Raw genomic sequence first — 20,081 nt, 5'->3', positions numbered from 1 at the left:
TCATGTCCGAGAAAGAAAAGGCAAAAGGAGGTATCCCACTCACTTTGGGGTGAGCCTTAATTGAAGCCACGTGGAGGGTAAAACAAGGACTATGAATGAATGCTGGTACCTTTCTTCTGAATCTTCTTCTTCTTTTTGCTGGGAGACTTTTCCTCCCCATCTTCCTCCATTGGGCGTTTCATGGGCGTAATGGCGTAGGTGGTACTGGGGGGTATTTGAACTGAAACGAGACAAGGACAGAAGCAGCTGAGACTCCAGTCTGGGCTCTACTGGGAGCGTGTGATGATACCGCCTGCCTGGGCATGGGCACTGCACCATGCTTACCTGTGTAGTCCACTGGGTTTTCATTCTTTGGTTTCTTGGGCATCTTCGAAGGCAAGGGGTCCATACCCAGGACCTTATGGAGCTGGCCAAACGCAGCAAGTCGCAGAGCATGCTGGAGAAGGGGAAGAGGAACCTGACTCAGCCGCCCTGCGTTCCCAGCCAACGTGTGTGCTCTCACTAATGCCTTCTGGAAGGGGTGGGAGCTGACGGGTTGCTAACGGTCTCCCCTATAACAGCGAGGGGTCCCCAACAGCCAGGGCCCAGCCTTGCTGTGGGGGAAGGCCAGCCTGTGACCACCCCCCTCGAGAGGATTACAGGAGACCCCAACCTGGGGACTGGTTGCCACACGGAGCCACGTGGTGGGCCTGCGAGGGAAGGACTCCTGGAGCAGTCCGCACGCAAACACATCTCCCCGCTGAACTCGGTGTCTGAAAACAGCACTCGAGCAGGCTGAGGGGGCAGGCGACAACCACGCGTGGCGCCAGGGGAAAGAAGCAACCCAGATTGGGGCACCCTGTATCAGGCACGATCCCTTGACCTTCAGAATCCCCAGCCTGAGCCTATGAGTCCAGTGGCTACCCTGAGAATACCCAGTAATGGAACTGGAAGCCAGTGATTACAGACTGGGTAAGGGCTCACGTTGGCAATGGCGATGACTATACCTGCGCACTCTGTGTGATATCTTCCCGTTGCTGTCTGTCTAGATGCCCAATAGCATCAGTGGCTTCTTTTTCACAAGGGTCATAAATGCCAGAACCATCTGAAGGCAGGAAACAAGGAAGATATGCAGAGGATTATCTTTTAGCATCTCCGAAGAGTTGTGCTGGCTGAGGGAACCAAGTGCGTTACCCCCCACGCCCCATCCACACCCAGCTCTGGAAAACACACCGAGCTCGGTGACCCACTCGGCATCCAGCCTGTGAGAGAAATAATCCACATGTATCTCAGAGCATGGAGCTCGCGTGGGAGTGGGTCACCACTGCCCCGGATCCGCCCCGAGTCACAGCTGCGGAGCCGGCACAGGGCTGGATATGATGGTGCAAGAGGGTAGTCACATGCTTCATCCCTAGGGGGACACGGGGCTGCTGCTGCCCTAACCCGGTCAGGGGACCCGCCAGGAAGTGGCCTCAGGGCCTCAATCCCTGTCCTTTCCCTGCAACTTGCAAAGCACAAGGCCCCAACCTGGCATCACGATGCCTGAAGCCAGGCACTCCAGCACTCTCCGCAGGGCCTCGCCAGCACCCATTGGTCTGTTGGCTGTGCCGATGGACTTCTCACAGAGAAGCTCGAGGGGCTGAAAGGCAAGAGGGACAGTTAACTACAGTGTCCAGGAGGGAGTTGGCTGATGCTGAGGAGCTGTTGCCGTGTGTGTGTGTGTGTGTGTGTGTGTGTGTGTGTGCGTGTGCGTGTGCGTGTGTGCGCGCGTCCAAGACAGGACGCCTAGAGTGGGTCTTAACCAACTTCTCCTTAAAGGACCAGACGTTAAAGGGGCAGGCTGTGTGGGCCAAGAGGCAAATTGAAGCTGTTACATAGGTACTTATACTTAAAATGTAGCCATTTAAAAACATAAAAAGCATTCTTAACTATAGATAAACAGGCAACTAGCCAAAATTGGCCTGTGGGCCTCAGTTTGCTGACCCCTGTCCAAGAACAGCTACAAAACCTTCTTCACGGAGTGCAATCTGCCACAGTAAGTGTGCCACCTGGCCGGCCCCTGCCTAGTTGAGCTGTGCACCCTCCATGGGAGTCTGGTCTCGTTCTCATCCCCACCCAGGGTGTGGCACACAGTAGTTGCTCAATGAGCAGCTATGACTGGAGTATCGGCCACACCCTGAAGGGCCACTCCAGCCCATTTACCATTAACATATTCTTGGGATCTGGGAGGTCTCTGCACACATGACCCAGGGTGGCTATAGCTACAAAGGTGCCTTACCCATCCTCTGAGGGGACCCCAGGTGGGAACGCGGGTGCACAGGTCCCTCAGGACCCGGATGACAATGACACACGACTTCAGCCCATTGGCTCTGGCCTAGAGGAACAAAGCACAGGCTTTTCACACCAAGGCACCTCCCTGAACACAACGCAAACATGAAAAACACAAGTCTCAGGGTGCTACTTTGTCAAGGGTAAACGGTGAACGTTCACAACCATCAAGCGTGTGGTCGGCAGCGATTTCACCGAGTGGACAAGAATGATGTTACTCTTGGCACAAAGCAGCAGCTACCCACCTACTCAGTCACAAGCCTCCTTTGGGGGTGTCAAATTTGTCTATGCGTGCTCCTTTAGCAACTGCACGCCTGCAGGTGCTAAGTCCAGCACGGTGCTCTTCAATGTTACCGAAACTTTATGGTGAAAATTAGCCAAGTTAAAACTTAGGAATTCTCTACCGAAAGACAAATAGAAGAACAAAATGCAAACCTGGAACCACTTGGCGTGTCGGAGGGACGCCAAGGCAGCAAGGCATTTCTGCCTGTCCAGAACGTCCGGGGGATCGTTGACTGATAGCGTTTCTATTCATGGATGGAATAAGAAGACAAGGTACAGTTTGACCAAGGGGTTTCTGTCAGGTGGAAAGGGGATGTGGCAGCTTCCTAAGGGGCAGCTGAGGCTCCCAGAATCTCAAGTCATCTCCACCCTTGACCAGGGAAGGAGACGCTCAAGTGCATTTAACTCTGCCCCAAGAGGAGATGGTAAAAATCAGAGGCCCCCTCCAAAAAAACAAAAAAAACAAAAAAACAACAATAAGAAAAACAAAAACAAAAGTGGGAAGTTACTCTAAAAGGAATAATCCCATGGGGGAGGGGGACAGATAGGTGGATCCTATCTTCTAGTAGAGACTATTACCTTGCTTCCTCCCCAGGATCTCCCAATAAATTAGCTATGCTAAAAAATTCATTAGCAAAAAACGAAAAACAAAACCAAAAACCCAAAAAAAAAAAAAAATAGGTGGGGGGGGGGAGTAGAAATGCACTCCCTCTCTGCTTCCCACAGGCCTTCCCCTGAGGCGTCTACGGCAAAGGGGACCACCTCCGCCCACCAGGCGGGACTGCCCTAGCCCCAGCCCTTGACAGAGAGAGTCCTGTTGGTCAAAGGTCCAGCGTCCCTAAATTGATAAACTAGAAGGGCTCTGGTAGTAAATCAGGTATCGGAACCAAAGGTAATCAAAGAACAGCAACAAGGGCACGGCGTTAGCCTGTGCTGCAGCAAAACCGGAGCATTTGTCGTTTCTGCCATCTGTGCATCAGGGGTTTGGATAAGGCCTGTCACCTTTACTTTGAGGTGTGAGAGTTGTGACTGAAAAACGTCCACCCAGAGATGTATGAGGAGCCCTGGGTGGACTTTGAATCGTGAAAGCATTATCACTGTCTGAGGTTCAAAGACTTGATTTGAAAATCACTCAATTGTTTAAAACTTTATCCAAAACTCTGCATCAGCTCTTTGCGTTTCAATCACTGCAACTGATAAAAGCAGCCAATGGAAGAGGACAAACGAAGACGACCTCGGTTCTGCTGCAACACAAGCTGTTTGCACAAGTCCAACGTGATGCTCATGCAGAAACCATCTGGTTGTCTTCCATAATTTAAAAAGCCTATAATCACCAGGGACACGCTTTTCCAAGGCCAGAGACTGGCTCAACAGAAAAAAATCACATTTAACACCGATGAGAACATCCAAGGATTAAGACAAACAAAAATGGTGCAATCCTCTAGGAAAAGTGCTACTCACTTTTAGTGCAACCGTTTTGTCAAACTCCCAGGACTGAAACCGAGTGGGAGATGTGATCTCAGAGTAAAAGGTGGTCAAAGCTACACCGCTATCCTTTTATCAAAGCAGTCTAAAACTGAATAGCACGTTTGAATCGTGAGGGAACACCAAGTTGCCAGTGTCCTGCTGGCCTTTCTCAGCCTCCCTACCTCCAGCTAATACTTTCTCCATTTCTTCTCTGACAACAGGGGATGTCAGGTGGATGGTCAGGGACAATGGAGGCTCTTTTGTGTTTTTTATCACAATCGCGGCATCGTCGACAGATTGGAGTATTTCGTACTTGTCATCTGTAACAGCCTACAAAAGAAAATGCAACTTTCAAACGCACTTTCCCCCCAAGGCTATCGACAGCTCTGTTTAGCTCCTGGTTACTGCAGCAGACAGGCCAGTTTCTTGGACTGTGACTGACAGCAGTGCCTTCAGCTAGGGGTCAGAACCTCCCTCTTGCTGGACAGGTCTTTGGCCATCTTCCAGGTACTCCAAGGAGGAGGTGGCTACTTAGAGGAGTGATTTTCACGGGAAGCTTTATAATGTCACGGTAAGAGAGTTTAGGGTCTGGGAGGAGATGAGGGTGTGAATCCTCATTTTGTTGCTTGGTTGTTGTGTAACTGGACAGATCACTTCATCTCATCAAGACTGTGGTTTCTAATTTGTAAAATGGACTTAGTGACACGGCCGACAGCACAAGGCTGCAGAGGACTTGAACCGGACACTCCGTGGAAAGCACAGCACCCAGCACAGAGTCGGCATCCAGCCACCGCTATTTCCACACCAGGCTGAGCAGCTACCACAGAATGCGGGATGATGGAAACTGTGTGCAGTAAAATAGTCTCATCATACGATGCCTATAAAAGCACATACTTGCTGCAAACGCACGTGTCTGTAAGAGGACGTTCACAATTGTGACTTCTGCTTTCTTCTTTATACCAGTTTATATGCCTTGATCAAGAAAACTCCAGCGTTTTTGATTTTTGTCAAGAAAAACAAAGTAAATACATTATGGGGAGGACAAAGGCACTATGGAAAATCTAAGTTGACTTTTCTCCACCTCAGCACTACGGACGCTCTGGGCCACATCACTCTTGGTTGTAGGGCTGTCCTGTGCACTGGAGGACCTTGAGCAACATCTCCAGCCTCTATACCTAGGAGATGCCAGTAGCACCCAACTCCTCCTGCTGTGACAACTAAAACTACTCTAGACTCGCCACATGTCCCCTGGGGTGCAAAATCTGCCCCAGTCAAAAAACACCAAGCTAAATTGATAAAAATATACTTTCTTTGTATCTATCTTTAAAGACTCTTCAAAAACTGTCTTTCCTTTAGAAATATTTACGTCAAATTAATTTTCTTCACTTAATATACTTTTTATAGACAAAGATTAAAATTAACTGATCATTTCAATTCTGACCTCTGTCCTGAATCCCCAGTTGTCAGTCACACGTGACAGTACGTACCTTCTCACGTGACAGAACATACCTTCACACGTGAAAACAAACAGTGTGTCTAAGAGAGTCTTTTCTTTCTTCTTTTGCTTATCCTGTCACTAAATCCAGGGTAAATGCGTCCCAAAGAGGCACTGAGTGGCAGTGACACTCAAGAGGTTCTGAAGCCCCAGACCTCACCAGCTGGGTATGCGGGGTCAGTTACTGAGCTCCCCACACCTCAGTCACATCTTCGGAAATACTTAGATGATAAAGCCCGATCTCAGTCATTACGATGAAATGATAAAGAGCTCTTCTGGCCTAGAGTCTGGTGTAGTCAATGCTCAAGAAATGCCAGAGGCTATTATTTATGTAATACTTTTGTAATGAGACAAATAAATCGGTTAAAAAAATTTTTTTATGTCCAGCTTTGTGTCAGGGAGGAAGAGTCAACAACTGTGCTACCTATTCATCCACTCACCCGCCCATCCATCACTGGAGTCTGGATGTGAAGGTCATGCCCAGTGCGGCCCAAAAACAGTGCAGCCTTGTGCATGGCAGGCACTGGGCCCTTCTTGGCTGCCAGAGCATCTGGGTGGCTCTGCAGCGTCCCGCCTGTCACCTACAGAAGGTGTGAGCGCAGCAGGTGCAAGGCTGGGCTTGGAGTGTGCCTCTTGGCGCACCTCTTCCCCTGGCCGCCCTCCAACCCCAGTGGCGGCCACACTCACAGCGAGCTGGATGGCCAGGTTGTCAGCCACCTTGTCCAGGAGGGCGGTCGTGGGCTTCTCCTTACACAGCAGCACCAGCTCCAGGTCCAGGTCACCCTTGAGCAGCAGGCCCTTTGCCACGAGGCCAACACGCATCACGCCCCTCAGGGTTCTAGTCACATGCTCTGCCTTCTGCTCCCTGAGGGACAGCCCAACACATGCTCAGTGAGAGATTCCGTCTGGCCAGAACCCAGGGATCCTGGAAAGGCTGGAGTTTCTTAGAAAAGGAGGTGCTCAACCCTAGCCTGGCCAGTCTCCCTAGAAAGGAGAAAGGAAAAAACAAAACAAACACACAGACAAACAAAAAACAACCACCCTACAAAACCAACTTACCCGGCCCCTTCTTTGGTCTCGTCCTCTGGGGGCACATCCACATTCTCAGACTCGGCGTGATCGCCGCTACCTTTCTCCTGCTCATCAATCCAGTCGGACACAGCCTTGAGAGCCCGCTCCGTGTGAGACACCATGTTCTGGACTGCCTCCAGCTCCTCTTGTGTCGGATAAACGGAAGAATGCTTTGCCATCACATGGCGATCATCATTCACAAAAATTCTCACTGGACGCTGGAAATGTGAAAAATTAGTCAAAAACAATGCAACTTGACACTTACCTTTTAAGCTGTACAACTGAGAATTATTCATATGAAAATAAAACTATATGAACATATCTGAAAGCCTGAGCAGGACAACCAAACATAACAGCTGTGCTTTCTCTAGGTGGTGGGAGGAAGGGGGCATTTACTTTACACGTTTCTATATTACTAGAATTGTTACACTATGTACTTGAAAAAAGTCCAGTGAAAAATGATTACAGAATCAAATGCTTTGGGGACGCAAGACAGTGAAGGGGATTAAGAGGAACAAACTATTAAGTATAAAATAAGCAAGTTACAAGGACACAATGAACAGGATTGGGAAGGTAGCCAATATTTTATAAAAACTTTATATGGAATATAATCTACAGTAAGTTCTCAAATTACTGTTGTACACCTGAAACTAATATGATATTGTAAGTCAACTACTTCAATTTAGAAAAAAGAATCAAATGCTTTGGGGCAACACTACAGACATTTTTGTACATGAATGAAGAAACCATATCTATGATTAAGAAAAAAACTTTCTTACCATTTTTACTTCTTTTCCTGTAGTGTCTGGAAATCAAATTTTTCCTTATCTTTTCAAATTGTGACAGATTTCCTTGGTGTTATCAATACTTCAACTATCTATAAGATCAGAAAATCTTTTTAGTTTCACATATTTCATCAATGGATGAATCTTAGCAGTCAGATATTCAGCAGGATGCAAACGGCGCTGCCTCAGGAAGGAAGTCCGTCCACACAGCAGGACACATCTTTATTTCCAAGTAACCACTAAGCCACGGTACAAACAACTAATTATAAAATTCCATAAAAATGAAAACAGCTGGTTTCTAGAAGGTGCGTCTCACTTCGGGCCCACACTCAGGTGATTTTTACTTTTTTAAAAATCCCTTTTCATTGTATCTTTATATAAGTATGCCAATTTTTACAAATAAAAAATAAACCTTTTAACAAGCCTCCAGAAAATGGTACAGGTGAAAATGTTCAGCAAAATCTTGGTATTTGGAGAAGAAAAAGAGAGGGAAAGAGCTCTGGTCCTTGAGGGTAATGAAGAGATGGAAGGAAAGCAGGAAACAGAGGGGCTCAAAAGTCTTCTGTAAACTGGAGAGGCAAGAACCTTCTGAAACGTCAGGTGGATGTGGCCACTGCAGCACATGGACACACACCTGTGGGTTCAATTCTGGAGTGGTTGAGACAACTGAAATACACAACAGAAGTCTTCAAGACAAACGTAGCTATAATTACAATTTTGGACTCTAAATAACATGCTGACTACAACCTACTCAATTCCCACTCTATGCAAACAGTCTGGTCCACACTGAAATCTTCCAAATGAGTAAACAACCAAAAAAACCCCATCAGCGTAATAGGTAACAGATGAATCCACCCATTCCCTCCAACCACATAACAGCTAGCCCCTTCCATCCACACCAGTTACCAGCCAGGGCAGCAGGTTCATCTCTGAAACGCACCCCCTTCAAGGATAAACTCCGACATGACTAGCCAGAACAAGAACTTCCCACAATGCTTCCGGACTACTTAGCAATCTCATCGAAAACTTGAAGGGTTCCAAAGTAGAACTTGAAAATCTAAGGGTGGAATGACAGGCGATGCCCCTGCAGAGCCAGGCAAAAGGACAGGTGGCATCAAATGCTTCTTGACATGGGAGGGAGGGAAGGGAGGAGTGGAGGACCAGTCCCTGGGCTCAGCTCCTGGCTGAGCCTGGGCCCTTGGTACTCACCAAGTGGGAGCTTTTGCAAAGATGTGGGCCTGAAACTTTGCCAGCTGAGCTACTACATGTGTGGCCTTGAAGTTTCGTTGGAGTTTCCTTCTAACCTGCAACATGAATCTACTCCTCTACCTCTTCAAGGGGACTGTGAAAATTAAATGAATTGACCTATGGAAAGCATGGAGCATAAATCCCACAGACCCGCAAAAACAGCACCAACTTCTGCTACAGACAAGATGTATACATCACTGGCTGTTGTAGGGGCGGAGCACATGCAAAAGCACATCCTGTATTAAGGGAATAATTGTTCATTCAGTTAGGAACGAATGATATTACAGCTGTGTTTGAAAAGAACGTCTTTGGGGCTTCCCTGGTGGCATAGTAGTTAAGAATCCATCTGCCATTGCAGGGGACACAGGTTCGATCCCTGGTCCGGGAAGATCCCACATGCCGCGGAGCATCTAAGCCCGTGTGCCACAACTACTGAAGCCTGCGCGCCTAGAGCCTGTGCTCTGCAACGAGAAGCCACCGCATCGCAACGAAGAGTAGCCCCTGCTCACCGCAACTAAAGCTCGTGCGCAGCAACGAAGACTCAATGCAGCTAAAATAAATAATGGCTTAAACTACATGCCTGGTATTTGCTCTAAAATACTCCAGTGAGGTGGTGAGTGGAGAAGGGAAAAGGATAAATCAACACTGGAAAATGCTGATACCTGCTGAAGATGAGGATGGGTATACTGGGATCATTTGTGCATGTTTGAAAATTTCCAAAATAGTTTTTGGGTTTTTTTAAAAGTGAGTAGTAAACAAGAATTCTTACAAAAATGCAACCATGGCAGGTAATCTAAAATTTAAAGCAAAGCTCAGAAAACCAATTCTAAACTGACAAGAGGCAGGCCATCAGAAATCACAGCTGACTGGTGAGGAGCCCATGTTAAACAGCCCCCAGTCCTGGCCATATCTATACTGAAACTCCATCAATCTGATAATGAAGGATGATGTTTAAAACTGTATTTACTTATTCAAAAGTATTCAGCATGCACCTCCCCTGTGCCAGGCCTTGAGCTAGATGCTGGGACAGTGATGAACACAGCACGCAAGTCCCCCATTCCTGTGGACCTGGCCAGCGAGTGTACCCTAAAGGAGAAACTTCGCCTTCCCTCCGAATCCAACATGGTGCATCACTGTACACCTACCATCTCTTCATTTTACATTCTTCCTCCACCACAGATATCAGATATAGAGACTCCAAAACAACAGAGCTTAAACTGAGATCCCAGGTGACTAAGACCTTTTTATTCAGGGTTTTGTAGGACTGATATTGTCTAAAATCTTCTAAAAGGAGCTCCTGGAAGAAATGGTTGATTCGGCACCTGATGCACAACTATGGTGGGTGAGCCTGGGTCACGCTGCACTGTCAGAAAGCAAGGAAACATGCACAGATTACTGCAGGCTTGTCCAAAGGACAATTGAGCTGAACTGTGAAGACTTCCAGTGGCTACATTTGGGGCAACTATCAAAAAAGAAAACGGAAAAAAAAAGCTTCCACCCAGATGAAGTTCTCAAACACAGCAAAACAGCCAAAACTCATCAGCGGTTGCCTCTGGGGGATGGTGGCAGGAAACACCTGGGAAGGGGTCCCAGAAACCTTCTGGGGTGATGGTCATGGTCTACATCTTGGTAATACTGATGGGGACATGCAGTGGTCAAAATCCATTGAACTGGATATTCAAGATCTGTACATTTACTTCAAAAGAAAAAAAATGTAAATAAATACTGGACTCTAGTTAATATTTAGAGGAAAGACTACAACTTTCTGCTACTTTGAAAAGCATCATAAAAATAGATTATGTTAATTATATTTCAATAAAATGAAGTGGACCGAAAGACGAAAAGAATAGAGATGGAGAGATATGTGAAACACAACTAAAGTCAGATGTCAATGGCATATAGGACTTCCCTGGTGGCACAGTGGTTAAGAATCCACCTGCCAATGCAGGGGACATGGGTTCAAGCCCTGGTCCGGGAAGATCCCACATGCCGCGGAGCAACTAAGCCCGTGCGCCACAGCTACTAAGCCTGCGCTCTAGAGCCCTTGAGCCACAACTACTGAGCCCGCATGCCACAACTACTGAAGCCCGTGCACCTAGAACCCATGCTCCACACTGAGAAGCCACCACAATGAGAAGCCCGCGCACTGCAATGAAGAGTAGCTCCCGCTCGCCACAACTAGAGAAAGCCCACGCGCAGCCACGAAGACCCAACGCAGCCAAAAATAAATAAATAAAATAAAATGAAACGTTAAAAAAAAAGATATTCACTGTGTAAAACATCAGCCCATCGCAGCCCTCAAGGACATTTGTGCGCCCCCAGATGCTCCTGCCTTCAGCAAACGTCCCACAGAGAGGTCTCCATCTGCTGTCTTCACTGCTAAAACTCAGAGCATGGCTGTGGCCTGTGCTCCAGCAGGCTGCCTCACTTGAGAGGCAGGCCCAAGAAGGGACCCGTAAAGGGGCTCACTGGGCTGCGGCTAACTCTGACCACCACCCTTGGCCTATCTGCGATCCTTTCATCCCCTGGCCCTCCTCCCTCAGGCCAGGCCTTAGCGGCGATGGCTTCTGATTCAGGGGGACAAAGCGAGTAAGAGTACTTGTTCAGTGAACTAAAACAAACACGTAAAAACTGAAGTCAGGAATTCCCGGGCAGTCCAGTGGTTAGGCTTCTGTACTCTCGGTGCCGAGGGTATGAGTTCAGTCCCTGGTTGGGGAACTGAGATCCCACAATCCGCGAGGCAAAGCCAAAAATAAATAAATAAATAAAACTGGAGCCAGGATTTCCCTGGTGGCACAGTGGTTGAGAGTCCGCCTGCCAATGCAGGGGACACGGGTTCCAGACCCGGTCCGGGAAGATCCCACATGCCGTGGAGCGGCTGGGCCCGTGAGCCATGGCCGCTGAGCCTGCGCGGTGCTCCGCAACGGATGAGGCCACAACAGTGAGAGGCCCGCGTACCGCAAAACAAACAAACAAACAAACAAATAAAAAACTGGAGTCAATACTTCTTTGCAGGGCAACAAAACCGGCTTCACTTGCCTCTGTGTAAGCCTCGATCTGTCATCCAAATCAGCCTCCTGGAAGCCAGTTGCTCCAGTCCTGAATACCAGAGAATCCACCTCATTTAACCTCCTTTTCAAGATTTTGAGGAACACCGCTGGCAAGAAACCCACAATACCCACCTATATATGCAACACTCCACTGCCCCCTGCCTATCTAACTTTAAACCCAAGCCTTGAAAGGCTCACAGAGCTGCTCCTGCAACCTCATTCAGGATTCAAACCAGGCCCAACTGAAGCCTGATATTTACCAGCCCAGCCTCTCTGAAAAGAAGTCCAAAAAAAGAACGAGTGAAGAGCGAAGAATCAGGATCTTAAACAACCTCTGTGTGGTCTTGGGATGTTCTAACATGCAGGCATCAGGTTTCTTTCTTTTGTTCTCAAAACCAGCCCACCCAGAGCACGCACAGATACAGAAGTTTAAACGACAGCATGCAGTGAGATGACCACCTCTCTGACCTCTCACTAACTGGAATATGCCGTTCATGACCACTTGCTGTTGGGAAAGAAACGTGCCCAAGTCAGCATGTGTGGATCAACACATGTCTGTAGAATGAATGAAGAGGTGTAGTGACAACACCCCAACAGGTATGGCCCCACCTATCTTGAAGAGTAAATCCCCCCATCCAGGGTACTTCACAAAACCTTAGAGTCCCAGTCACTCCTGGGAATGATCCCAAACTGGATGCTCCTCTTAAAAAGACCTAATTTGGCTTTAAAAGGTACAGGACCCAATCCTGGTTCCCTGACCTCTGGAGATATAATCCTATCCTGGAATGAGAAATGGAATAATACACACATACAACTTGTAAGTGACTCCTTAAACTTTTACACATTCACATCATCGAGGATACATGGAAAATAATTTTAACAAAGCAACCCAGCCAGAAGAGGCCAATCTAAAATCTGATTATGGATGCCACTGTGAGAAAATTTTCAATTCAAGACATATCTTAAGTCTAGTGCAATGGTTCCCAGTTCTGTGCCCCACAGTGTTTTTACTGGTCCATAGGGAGGTATAAAGTTAGGAATAAAGATGTTCACAAACATTTTCAATTTAAAGGACTGTCCTTGGGACTTCCCTGGTGGCGCAGTGGTTAAGAATCCGCCTGCCAGCGCAGGGGACACGGGTTCTAGCCCTGGTCCAGAAAGATCCCACATGCCGTGGAGCACCTTAGCCCGTGCGCCACAACTACTGAGTCCACGTGCCACAACTACTGAAGCCCACGCCTAGAGCCTATGCTCCACAACAAGAGAAGCCACTGCAATGAGAAGCCCGCACACCACAATGAAGAACAGCCCCCGCTCGCCACAACTAGAGAAAGCCCGCGTGCAGCCAACAAGACCCAACAAAGCCAAAAATAAAGAAGGACCGTCCTTTACTCTAAACTTATTTTCTTCCTATATGTTCAGTATTAAAACATCCTTTTTTCTTATGAAAAGGTGGAGATGGAGTATGTTAATTAATTAAAAAGATATTTTAACTGGCAAATGCAGGTTGTTTCCTAAATTGCTTCTGGAACTATAACTGGTCTGTAAGACCCAGGCCTCCAGGCCCAATGACACCGTGGAACAGCCACAGGTCTCAGAAACAGAAGCCCCAGGTTTGCGCCCACCTGGGCTTTCCAACCTGGCCACTGTGGAAGCTCCAACAAATCACTTTATCTTTTCAGAGCTGGGTCAAAAATGAGATTAAAACACTACCTACACCTCAGAGCCGCAAACAGTAAGGATTAAAGGTGACAAGGTGGAAAAATGCTCTATCAGCTGTAAAACTACAAATGCAACGTATTGAAGGAGTAATTTCAGCTACTCTTGGATGAACCAACAGAAATATTTTAACATCTGCCTGTGAAAAAACAATATTACAGCAAAAAGGTTTAATGTGACTCCAAGTGGGAATTATTAAACTCTTTTAGCAACATGCCCTTCAGGCAGCAAGGGGGGAAGGGAAGCCAGCTTAGAAATCCTTGAGAGGGAGGGGCAGGCAGAGGCAACCTTCCCCTGTGTTCCCATGGGAAAGCCTCAGATTTCTTTTTTTAATTTATTTTATTTTATTTATTTTTGGCTGTGCTGGGTCTTCGTTGCTGCACGTGGGCTTTCTCTAGCTGCAGAGAGCAGGGGTTCTTCGTATCGGTGCACGGGCTTCTCAGTGCAGTGGATTCTCTTTGTTGTGGAGCACAGGCTCTAGGCCCATGGGCTTCACTAGCTTGTGGCCCGTGGGGTCAGTAACTGTGGTGCACGAGCTTAATTGCTCCACAGCATGTGGATCTTCCCGGGCCTGGGATTGAACCAGAGTCCCCTGCATTGACAGGCAGATTCTTAACCACTGAGCCACCAGGGAAATACCCAGTTTTTAAAAAAACTAGTTTCTAGTTAAGAAACAAAACAAAAAAATGACTGTCTCTCAAAGGATGTTAAGTATTAACAACATGCAAACTGTGAATTATTTTAGTGGGTAAGTTTCTTTTTCAAATGAAACTTTTTAATTTTGAGATATTGTAGCTTCTCACGCAGCTGTAAGAAATAACAGCGAGATCCCCCATGTACTCTACCCAGTTTCCCCCAATGGCAACATCTTGCAAACTCTAGAACAATATCACAACCGCAATCAGATACAGACTGCTGCTGTCACAAGGATCCCTCCTGTTGCCCTTTATAGTCACATTCACCTTCCAACTGTCCCCCCTCCCCAATGCCTAACCCCTAGCAACCACTAATCCTTTTAAGGTTTCTGTAATTTTAGCATTCCAAGAATGTTATATTAATGGAATTGTAAAGCATACAACTTTTCAGGATTGGCTTGTCTGTTGCAGCGTAACTGCCTCAAGATTCATCCAAGTTGTGTGCGTATTGACAGTTTGTTCTTTATGATTGCTAACTAGTATTCCATGATAAAGATGTACCATAGTTTAACCATTCACCCATTAAAGGACATCTGGGTGGGTTCTAGTTCTTGGCTGTTATAAATAAATATTAAGAGACACTATGAGCCATGGGGCCAGGCTGGTCATTTCCATATTAGGGAAATTTAGACTGGTTTTTTGTGAATTATGAATAAACAGTAAGAATTATTAACCTGCAAAAGCTCTAAATGTACCACTGAAAAGCAAGCCTAACTTACCACATTCATCCTTTACACACACACACACCACACACTCAGATAAAAGAAAGAAATCAGTTCAAAGGCAAGCAGCACAAAAGCAAGTGGCCTAGAAGATTATCCCAGTAAGACCTTACCCTTGAGCTTGAACCACAATCCTAATGGAAATCATATAAATGGCTGTTTCCAGGAAAATTACCATGAACCTCAAATTGCCAATAGCACCTCTTCTCACTAATCACCTAAGATTAAAAAAATAATCTGGAATAAATTTACAGACTAATAAAAGGACACACATTCAACTTTGTAAATGATTCTTTGTGATCTTATATGGACAAGACATCCAATGAGAAGAGAAAAAAATTAAATTTCAACTGGACATCATTTCACAAAACATCTGAAAACAGCTGATGTTAAAAGTCTGAATGAAGGACTTCCCTGGTGGCCCAGTGGCTAAGACTTGGCACTCCCAATGCAGGGGGCCCGGGTTTGATCCCTGGTCGGGGAACTAGATCCCAAATGCTGCAACTAAGAACCAATATAACCAAATAAATAAATATTAATAAAAAAAAGTCTGACTGAATTTCTAATTGCTATTTATAACAGTATCACCTAAAAAGTGATGTCTAGGAAAAATCCCAGAGATTTAATAGAACATAACAATGGCAAGAAACAATTTCTTTTAGCAAGTCAGCACACTGACAAGCCTCCCCAACAAACATATGCCTACCCTGCTTTCAGTATTATTTCTGTAACACTGTTAGCACCACAGAGGCAGCACCGACTTACCCTAAATAACAAAGTAGGAGGGAAACTAGTGGCTTCAGACAAAATTGTCAAATGCTGCAGCAGAAGACTAAAGTCCACCTCATCTCTTCAGGGCCGCAACCCCATTTCACTAACCAACAGTGTGTAGGCTCCCATCAAACCACTATTTGCCTCTAATTCCGAACCCTGCCACTGGAAAAAGAAATCAAATCTTTCTTGCCCAGGACTTGGCTAAAATAAAATATAATATATAATAATATACAGAGGGACTTCCCTGGTGGTGCAGTGGTTAAGAATCCGCCTGCCAATGCAGGGGACACAGGTTCAAACCCTGGTCCGGGAAGATCCCACATGCTGCAGAGCAACTAAGCCTGTGCGCCACAACTACTGAGCCTGCGCTCTAGATCCCACGAGCCACAACTACTGAAGCCCACACGCCTAGAGCCCATGCTCCGCCAACAAGCCACTGAAATGAGAAGCCCGTGCACCGCAAGAAGAGTAGCCCCCGCCTGCTGCAACTAGAGAAAGCCCGCACGCAGCAACGAAGACCCAACACAGCCATAAATTAATTAATAATAATAATAATAATAATACACAGAGCCTAAAAATCCTAACTCCTAAGAATATTCGATCAAAGCAACGTGCAAATCAAATATCACCATTTTGTGGGCCATATCTGCTAATACTAGATGGTGACACTTTACACATCTTTCAAGACTGCACAAAGTTAAGCAACTTAATGACAAAACACAGCAGGAGGGCAAGTTTCCAGGGGGAAGGAATCATTCCTCTGAGATGTAAAAGGTGAAATCAGGAGGAACTGGAGAGAAAGAGGAGAAAGGTAAGTAAGAGGGAGCTGCCTCAGCCCAAAGAAAACTTCTAAAGCCTTTTTCAAAACTGAGCACACAGGGCTTCCCTCGTGGTGCAGTGGTTAAGAATCTGCCTGCCCATGCAGGGGACACCATTTCGAGCCCTGGTCGGGGAAGATCCCACATGCCGCGGAGCAACTAAGCCTGTGCGCCACAACTACTGAGCCTGTGCTCTAGAGCCCATGCACCACAACTATTGAGCCCATGCGCCACAAATACTGGAACTCGCACGCCTAGAGCCCATGCTCCGCAACAAGAGAAGCCACCGCAATGAGAAGCCCGCACACCACAACTAAGACTAGTCCCTGCTCGCCGCAAATTAAAGAAAGCCCACATGCAGCAACGAGGACCCAATGCTGCCAAAAATAAATAAATAATTTTTAAAATGTGAGCACACTTCCAACTCCCACATGCTGCTGAAGCCTACAAGTGCTGCCTATGTTTAACCAAAGAGAAGAGATTTATAGACTTGTAGAAGGCTCTTTCCTCATCAGCGACTCCACCTGTCCCTATGTGGCAAACTTAACCAGGGGAGCATGAGCACCATATTTGTGACATCAAAATATTAACAGCCAGTGGACTTCCCTGATGGTGCAGTAGTTAAGAATCCACCTGCCAATTCAGGGCACATGGGTTCGAGCCCTGGTCTGGGAAGATCCCATGTGCTGCGGAGCAACTAAGCCCGTGCACCACTACTACTGAGCCTGCGCACTATGGCCCGCAAGCCACAGCTACTGAGCCCGCGTGCCACAACTACTGAAGCTGGCGTGCCTAGAGCCCGTGCGCCGCGATGACAAGCTACAGCAATGAGAAGCCTGCGCACCGCAATGAAGAGCAGCCCCCACTCGACGCAACTAGAGAAAGCCTGTGCGCAACAACGAAGACCCAACACAGCCAAAAATAAATAAATTTAAAAAACCAAAGTGTTCTCCTTAAACTGAGAAAAGAAAAGATATTAATAGCCAGGACTTCCCTGGTGGCACAGTGGTTAAGAATCCGCCTGCCAATGCAGGGGACATGGGTTCGAGCCCTGGTCCGGGAAGATCCCACATGCCACGGAGCAACTACGCCCATGTGCCACAACTACTGAGCCTGCGCTCTAGAGCCTGTGAGCCATAATTACTGAGCCCGCATGCCACAACTACTGAAGCCCATGCGCCTAGAGCGTGTGCTCCACAAGAAAAGCCACCGCAATGAGAAGCCCGCGCACAATGAAGAGTAGCCCCCGATCACCACAACTAGAAAAAGCCTGCGCACTGCAATGAAGACCCAACGCAGACAAAAAGTAAAATTAAAAATACATAATATATGTGTATATTAGCAGCCGCTCCTGCCAATATTTTTTTGTTTGTTTTGACAAGAAAATAATTTAAGAAAAATAAGAGACAGCCTCAGATTCCTCACTCCCAGGAATGTGGGCATCTCCTCGAGTACAGTGGAAGTAGTTATAGGAATTTTTACCTACAGGCGCTGGACAAGTTCAATCAGGAAAAAAACAAAGAAAAACTGCAAATGATTAGGCACCACTCCACTCCACAAACAGGGAGATTCCCAGGCTGGCCCAAGCTTCAGCAGGGTAGGGAGACCCTGACAAATTAGTGCCCAGTGCTAGCAAGGCCAAGCCTGGCAGTAACTGCCTGCCTCCAATCAATTCAGACAACGCTAGAGTCTGCACAGATTCTATTCACAAATCCCAGGGACCAGGAGCTGTCCACAAGGCCAAGAGACAGCTCAGGGGTAAAGACCCAGGACTAGTGACAGGGATAGTAGCACCTACCAGTGCCCTGGGGCCTTCCCCCCCCCATTCCAGCTGTGAATGAGCCTCTGGTTCCCACATTTAATTCACAGTCGGAGCAGCTGCTGTAGCTACATCCCACGAGACCACACACAAAATATAGTGGCAGCACTGTGAGCAATCCGTGGAGATTCCAGACCACAAATACCTGAGGAAAAGAGCCTCAAGTCGTAAATTTCAGTCCTAACTTCGGGTGACACCTTGTGTTTTCCCGTGGACTCCAAATATGCCAACCAGACCACTCATTTTAAAGACATCACAGTCCTAAGCAATCATAAAAAGATTCAGAATCACTGAAGTACCTGGGTCTGGAAAAGGTTAGCCAATGCTTCCCTGCTGATGGATCAGGTCCCCAAGGCATAATCCCAAGCAACTTTCAAACAGTTTTGGAAATAGAGAAGAGATGGCTTACTCTCCCTAGGTTTAGACAGTGAACTGCGGGAGAACATGCTGATCACTGTACACCCCAAATAATTCCCCCAGGTGGAGTATTACCCTGGACAGAACCTCAAGAGCAACCCCAAGAATCTGTCACTCAACTACTTGAGAAAATAAAGTAGAAAAGGGAAAGGGTTTCAAGCTCTCATGCTTGGGTCCCAATCTTGCAGATCACAGGACACTCAAATATCGCACTAGATCACAGTTTTGGGGGAGAATGAATGCCAAGTCCAAAGCAATCTGGAGAAAATTCAACATCAATGAAACACCTGAATTAAAAAGAAGAAAAGCTTAAACCCTCCGCCAAATCTGGCTCCTGATCTGGGGGAGGCCTAGGTAGCCAGAGATTTGGGAACCCCATGAAGCCTCCTTTGCAATCCAAATAATGACGGGGTTCCAGGGAGGGGGTCTGCCTCTCTGCCCCACGTAAGGACAAAGAAGGCGACGTTTCCCGCCTTGGGAACCTGGGACCCTCCTGGAACTCGGGGCGGGACTGGGACAAAGAGGAGGACAGATGGGAAGGGGGGTCGCCCCCGCAGCGCGGGTCAGGATGCTCCTGGCCGGAGGGGGGTGTGTGCCGCCGGCACGTGCGCGCGTGCGCGCGTAGCGCCACAACAGACAAAGCCCGGCCCGGGGGAGGCGGCGGCCGGGGGCCCGGTGCGCGCGCACCCCCCGCGAGAGGCGCCGCCGCCGGCCGAGGGGCCGCGAGGGGGGGCGGATGCGCGCGCACCGGGCCCTCGCCGCCGCCATTTTGTTTCCTCGGCACAATGGGGGAGAGTAACGGCCGAGCGCGGGAGCAAGGCTGGCAAGGAAGGAATGAGCCAGGCGCCAGAGCGAGAGGACTGGGCGGAAGCGGGGAGCGCGGGGCGCCTCAGGCCTTGTCACCGCGACTCTTCAGCCGATCCCGCGCTGAGTGGGAGGAGGGGCGGGAGGAGGGGAGAGGCGGGAGCGGGCCCGGCCGCCGCCACATTGACTCTTACCTTGTCCGCGTCCCCTTCTCCGACCGCAGCCGCCGCCCTCTTGCCAGATCCCGCCGGGGTCTCGCCCCAAAAGCCACGCGGTGCGCACCGGGCTGCTGAGTCCAACTGCAATGGCGAGAAGAGGAGGAGGAGGAGGAGCCGGAGCCGGGGCCGGGGGCGAGCGGGCGGGCGCGCGCCGGGGAGGTGCGGGGCCACGTGACCGGTCGGAGCCCCGCCCCTTCGCCGCCGCGTTGCCGCTCGACGCAGGCCCAGCCGGAGAGGGAAGGAGGGACAAAGAGAGATAAGGAGGTGGGCCCTGGTCACGTGACAGAACCGTAGACGTTACGTGGCGTCGGAACGTTTCCCTCCTCTTTCCACGCCTCTACTTGATCATGTGACAGTGGCAAATTCAGCGTTCTCCTTGGCCACATGACA

At 48.1% G+C, this 20,081-nt stretch overlaps 1 protein-coding gene across 4 annotated transcripts in view; it reads right to left on the bottom strand.

Annotated features, from left to right (window-relative positions):
• Positions 1–19,849, bottom strand: part of ILF3 (interleukin enhancer binding factor 3) — a 28,495-nt gene extending 8,646 nt beyond the window's left edge. For 3 of the 4 annotated variants that reach the window (XM_029217251.1, XM_029217253.1, XM_029217254.1), the window contains exons 1-11: positions 19,668–19,849; positions 7,402–7,499; positions 6,611–6,840; positions 6,239–6,416; positions 4,239–4,386; positions 2,743–2,834; positions 2,258–2,353; positions 1,507–1,618; positions 987–1,084; positions 325–436; positions 110–220 (exon numbers count right to left, since the gene is read on the bottom strand). In XM_029217251.1, the coding sequence (XP_029073084.1) occupies positions 110–220; positions 325–436; positions 987–1,084; positions 1,507–1,618; positions 2,258–2,353; positions 2,743–2,834; positions 4,239–4,386; positions 6,239–6,416; positions 6,611–6,840; positions 7,402–7,404 (1,180 nt within the window). In that variant the 5' untranslated portion in view covers positions 7,405–7,499; positions 19,668–19,849. The remainder of the gene's footprint in view (positions 1–109; positions 221–324; positions 437–986; positions 1,085–1,506; positions 1,619–2,257; positions 2,354–2,742; positions 2,835–4,238; positions 4,387–6,238; positions 6,417–6,610; positions 6,841–7,401; positions 7,500–19,667) is intronic. The other variant, XM_029217250.1, reaches the window with a different exon arrangement.
• Between the last annotated feature and the right edge of the window lie 232 nt (positions 19,850–20,081).

This window comes from Monodon monoceros, unplaced genomic scaffold (assembly GCF_005190385.1).
Source record: "Monodon monoceros isolate NGI ecotype Baffin Bay Population unplaced genomic scaffold, NGI_Narwhal_1 Super_Scaffold_12, whole genome shotgun sequence".
Taxonomy (NCBI): domain Eukaryota; kingdom Metazoa; phylum Chordata; class Mammalia; order Artiodactyla; family Monodontidae; genus Monodon; species Monodon monoceros.
Note: the sequence above shows the minus strand (reverse complement) of the source record. Positions and strands in the feature narration are given on the sequence as shown.